This window comes from Akebia trifoliata, chromosome 10, assembly GCF_017979445.1.
Source record: "Akebia trifoliata isolate Shusen 1 chromosome 10, ASM1797944v1, whole genome shotgun sequence".
Classification (NCBI taxonomy): Eukaryota; Viridiplantae; Streptophyta; class Magnoliopsida; order Ranunculales; family Lardizabalaceae; genus Akebia; species Akebia trifoliata.
In genome coordinates, this window is record NC_141384.1 from 6,334,015 (window position 1) to 6,339,751 (window position 5,737).

Consider the following 5,737-nt stretch of genomic DNA (forward strand, 5'->3'; position numbering starts at 1 on the left):
TTGAGTAAAACACGTTTTTTATATAAGAGAGTTGCTATTGACATTTCAACTTTTACTTATCACACCCCATTTCTTAAAGTATTTATCACACCCCAATTAAAGATTAAAACACACCAATCAAACATTACAAAGGTTTGGCTCAAATAATAATCTAAGCATTACAAAACATTATAACAATCGTTCAAACAATTTCAACAGTTGTTTACAATTATGATTAGACTAATATAAAATTTTAAACCCAAAAATAGAGGGAGCAGATCCTTTGTAGTCACTTTTTTTTATAGCGCCATGTAGCATTTAATCTACAATGGAAGGAGGATCATATTTAGATAAAATAACACCACAACCCTCTAGTGTCGAGGGCTTAAATTTGATTTAATAAAAAGAATAATTGAAATTTTTTTTCTTCTATACATGATCCAAGAGTTTTAAAATAGACAATCACTAAAGCTTCAATTTTCAAATGATTTTCAATAGTGCATTTATAATTTGTGGTTGATGTCGTGCTCTCCTAACTATCAAAAAGCACTACAGGAAAATGGTGTTATAGAGGATCCGCTTTCAAAAATAAAAATCTAGGAAAAAAATGAGAGAGATCTTCTATTGGTACCCCGACTTTTACTTATTTGCTATCATTTACTTATTTTCTTTATTTTTAATTAGGCGTAATAAGTAAACGTTGGAGTGCTAATAGCAGCTCTCTTTTATAATTTTCAAATTGCAATCCATTCCAACCATCAAATCTAGTAATAATAAAATAAAAGGAAAATAGTCAACCCAATAGATAGTTAGGAAATAACCGGAGTATCTACTCTGGATGAAGTATGGTCCATCAACTTTATATATACGAAAAAATATCTGGACACGTGTAGTTATTTTAGTGGCCAAGTTAAAATAGAACCTGGATTTAGTCAAACAATTTATAATTAACCGAAAAAAAAAAGAAAGAAATATTTAACCTACCCGTGATTATCGGTCACCATCCCTCCACTGCCCAAAAAAGCGTTTACTTTTTGTAGGAGGAAACGTGGCCACGCAACCCTAGGATACGGCTCGTACTTCTACGTCGTCATCACACGTGTCATTTTTAAGGTACATCCGTACGTTTTTTTAACTTGGTTTGTCTAGAATATAATGGTCCTTTATCATCTCTCTCTCTGTGTCTCTGGAATTCTAAAGGGGAACGACGATGCATGAACAACAAGTGAGGATGGAAGTAAAGAAGAAGGAAAGAAAAAGATCGATTGAAATAGAGAAAGTAGAGGAAATAAATCTCAGTGGATTGTCTTTAGATGTACTTCCAAATCCCTCTCTAAATCTAACTATCATTCATAAGTTAGATATCTCCAACAACAATCTCGAGGTATTTTCTTTCTCCCAAGTTCAACTATTCCTTTAAAAAATAAAAGAAAAATATGGGTTTCTCTCTCTCGATTCAAGGAGAAACATCTCCATTGAGTAAATATTGGGTCTTTTTAATTGTTATTATATGTTTTGCTTCATACCCATATTGTTCTTTTGTGAATATTTCCGTAAAAGAGATGGATTAATCTTATTTGTTAAAATAAAAGATGATCCAACGTTTTTGGGATAAAAAAGATTTTAGAAAAAATCTCTTTTTTTGAAAGGGAATGCAAACATGCCCTTAAGGTGACAGCCTGAGAGTTGATCTTATTTGTTATATTAATGACTATTTAATACAAATACTACGACAGAGCTGTAATATATATAAATATTGGATAAGTAGGAATCTTTTAATCTTTTTTGTTTTTTTTTCTAAATATTTCTTCAGATTATACCAGAGTCTCTGACTGCAAGATTGCTAAACGTAGTGGTGTTGGACGTCCACTCAAACCAGCTTAAATCTCTTCCAAACTCCATTGGATGTCTATCAAAGCTCAAGGTCTTGAACATCTCTGGCAACCTTCTTCAATCCCTCCCTAAAACTCTCGAGAATTGCAGGTCTAGCCCTCTCTCTCTCTCTCACACACACACACACACACACAAAACGTATGTTATTTATCAGTTTGAATAAAGCCTGAACCCCCATTAACGATTTATTTCAATTTTTCAACAAGTTGGGTCAGGGAAACTGCAGTTTATACGTTATCTTTCTGTTTTTATTTTTTATTTTTTCTTTCTTTGGACTGCACGTATGAATTGGGTTTTCAATACACCAATTCGATTGGGTTGGATGTGCCCTAATCCAGCCCTAAAGAGTTGGGTTATGCTTAGGTAAGTCCTAAACCCGTATTGACCTAAGTCACCTAAGTCCAACTCAGTCCCAACAAATGTTAGATTGATTTTCAGACTTTATGGAAATAAATGAAATATAAATTCATGCACCTTTTAATCATTTCAACCTAGTTTCATCAAAATATATGTTTAATCTCAATCCTAATTGAAAAAGGTGAGAGTAAATTTTATTATTTTTTGATATATTTTAATTATTTTTAGGATTATATAATTATAAATTTAATTGTGAATAACAAACAAGTAAGATGTAATGGTTGGTCCGAATCAGATTGGACATTGTTAGACCCTAGCCTTGGTTTATTGGGTTAGTCTATTGTTTTTTTAAAGCTTGGAATCAGGATCCTAACTAAGCCTTGTTTTTTAAGTGGGTTGGATCTGGTTATTGATCCAACAACCCAAATTGAAGCCCAATGCATGAATAAGTAGCCCGGGTTAACAGACACCAAATCTAATTGTGCAATTTTGTGAGAATTAGAAACTTTGTATTTATTTTTGAGTCTTTCTAGAGTGACCTTAAGCTGGATTCTCATATAGTACTTCTTGACATGAAAGTGGATTTGAACTATTGATACTTTTTTACTCGTATCTCGATGAAAGCATTTATGGTTCCCATACACTTTCACTTCAAGAAATGGGATATGAGATTCTAGTATGAGGTCATTTCAACATTATTCTTTATTTTTTTAAGATAAATGGTGGAGTAACCTCAGTTGATGGATGGGTGGGTGGGGGACATCTCAATAAGGTGGCGTGTGCATGCCTGTAAATGCGTTTTCTCCAAGATACAAGTAAAATGCATCTATGGATACGTGTGCATCACCACGATAAGGTGTCCCCCGTGTGTCCCGCTCAGGTCACTCCAACACGACTCTTTTTTATTTTTATTTTTAGGAAGGTGTAACTTTTCTAGACTCAAAAATAAGGTTAAGATGAAAAGAAAAGCACTAGTCTACTTATGTATGAAAAATAAAAATAAAATAAAAAATAAAAAAGTAGTATTGGTGTGACATTGAGATTTACTGGGAATATTACATTTCTGACGTGAAAGTGAGCAGATAATGGTCGATGCTTTTACTCAACGCTGTGAGAATCACAGTGAAAAACAAAGTTGACCTAGGATTTAAAAAAAAAAAAAAAAACACTAGTCTCCGATTCCTAGAGATGAGTGCATATTTCCTAGGGACTTGTTAACAGGAATCTCTAGCAGTAAAGACATTTAATATTCCAAGTAAAGGTCTCATAAATTCTTCCTGAACCAAGCTGTATTCTTATCAGTCAACTCAGGTGACACCTGGAAAACGTGCAAAAGGTTTTATAATTACTAGCAGTGGGTCCTACCAAGGAGGTCAACAAGTCAACTATTCTAATTCTACTATCTGTTCATCCTAAAAGCTTCCAATCAGATAAAATTAGGCTATTCAAATGGGGCCGATTTTGCCCAGTCTGGCCCATTGTAGAACGGTTTCGTATTGCTTTGTTAGACCTATTTAATTATCTAACTGGACTGGGCCCTATTCATTTTTAGGGCTGGACTCCATGGAGATCCAGTGGTCTATGGACGACCCAATAACTTTTATTATAATTTTATTTTCAATATATTATAATCTGGCCAATCCAGCCAGGATGATTAATTGGCCGGAATACTTGCATACTGGGCCTGGAAATGGGTATTTTTTCGGCCCTGCCCATTGGCAGCCTTAGATTAAATTATGTCGCACTATATGATAAAATAATTTATGGTGTTTGTTCATAATATAATGATATTTTAACATCATCGCTCCAAAAATTTTAAATTTATTTTATTTTATTTCTTTATATTTATTTGAGAGGGTAGTTTGGTCATTTTGATTAACATTTGTTTTTTCTCTTCTACAGAACACTGGAAGAACTGAATGCAAATTTCAACAAATTAAAGAAGCTTCCTGACACCATTGGATTCGAATTGGTCAACCTTCAAAAACTATCAGTCAACTCAAACAAGCTTTCCTTCCTCCCATACTCCATCACCCACTTAACCAACTTGCGCATTTTAGACGCACGCCTTAACTGCCTCATTTCCCTCCCTGAGGGCCTCGAAAACCTAATCAACCTCGAGATTCTCAACGTGAGTCAAAATTTCCAGTACCTCGTCACCCTACCATACTCCATAGGCCTCTTAATCTCACTCGTTGAATTGGACGTAAGTTACAACAAAATTACAACTTTGCCCGACTCGATAGGGTGTTTAAAGAAGCTTAGAAAGCTAAGTGTTGAAGGAAACCCACTTGTGTCACCACCAATGGAAGTTGTGGAGCAAAGTTTGCAAGCAGTGAAGGAGTACCTAAGCGAGAAGATGAATGAGAGCCATAAGAGTCCAACCAAGAAATCTTGGTTGGGAAAGTTGGTGAAGTGTGGGACTTTTAATGGTCAGATCATAAGTGATAGGAGAGGGCCTCGAGATGAGAGAGATGGGTTCGAGATGTCTGATTATCGGTCCATCGACGGTCTGGCTTCACCAAGGTATATGGGGATGTTCTCACCTCGACGTCTCTTCTCTCCTCGAAATTACTTTTCGACGAGGTAATAGAGTTTTGTTATTGTGGTGAAGGATCTATCATATTTGTGTGGAAGGAGTTTTAAAGACTTTTTTAAGTATGGTGTGTTTGGTTTTTACTTAGACTGCTTATAATCTTACTTAGGCACGTGGCAACTCAATCGACTTACGTGACGTGACAGTTTAGGGATTCGTAGATGCGCTTTCCTAGGGATACAAACTATGATTCCTTGTAATAAGGTGAAATTTTATATCTCGAGGAGAGTAGATCTATGATTTTCGAACCTGTCACGTTAGGTAAGCCGATTGAGTATGCCACGTGCCTCAATCAGATTATCGCGATTTCTTCTCTGTATGCTTGTGTTTTTTAGGCCTTTGAGATTAATGAGGCTTATAGGCTGTAATTATGGTCCTTTAATCAATATATATATATTTGAAGATGTGTATTGGTGGGATCCATGATCTGATTAGCCATATCTTGGCAGTGTTAAAAATTAATCAGAGATGATCCTAACCATTCGATCTTCGGGTTTTTTTAGTGTCTATTTTAATTGGTTTATGTTTTGCTCAAGTTATTTTCGACTATTGTAGCTTTGTATATCCTAAATGTGGATTATAATATCTTTTTTGATGTTCGTAAGAAGTCTTTGTAGATCACACAACCACATATATGATGAATGTTGAAGTCTAAGACCTTATGGGGATGTCGATATCCTCCACATCTTTGGATTTCCAAAAAGACCCTTAGCATTTCGTCTTTTAACACAAAATAATAAGGGTATTTTTGTAAATGTAAACATTCCCAATGGTATTTTAATTTACCTAACCAATCCAACTCCCTAACCAATAAAAACCTAATCCAATCTTAAATTAAATCCCAAAATCAAATCCTTAGCCAATTCAAACATTTAAAATCTTAAATTAAATCCCTACCCAATGGCCAGCCCA

The 5,737-nt window shown here is 34.8% G+C and overlaps 1 protein-coding gene across 1 annotated transcript; it reads left to right on the forward strand.

The window, feature by feature from the left end:
• The first annotated feature begins 1,132 nt into the window (after window positions 1-1,132).
• Window positions 1,133-5,334, forward strand: LOC147392983 (plant intracellular Ras-group-related LRR protein 6-like). The gene is made up of 3 exons (XM_086457138.1): window positions 1,133-1,363; window positions 1,793-1,962; window positions 4,132-5,334. The coding sequence occupies exons 1-3, from the start codon at window positions 1,190-1,192 to the stop codon at window positions 4,817-4,819; spliced, it is 1,032 nt and encodes a 343-aa protein (XP_086313264.1). The 5' UTR covers window positions 1,133-1,189; the 3' UTR covers window positions 4,820-5,334.
• The last annotated feature ends 403 nt before the right edge of the window (window positions 5,335-5,737 follow it).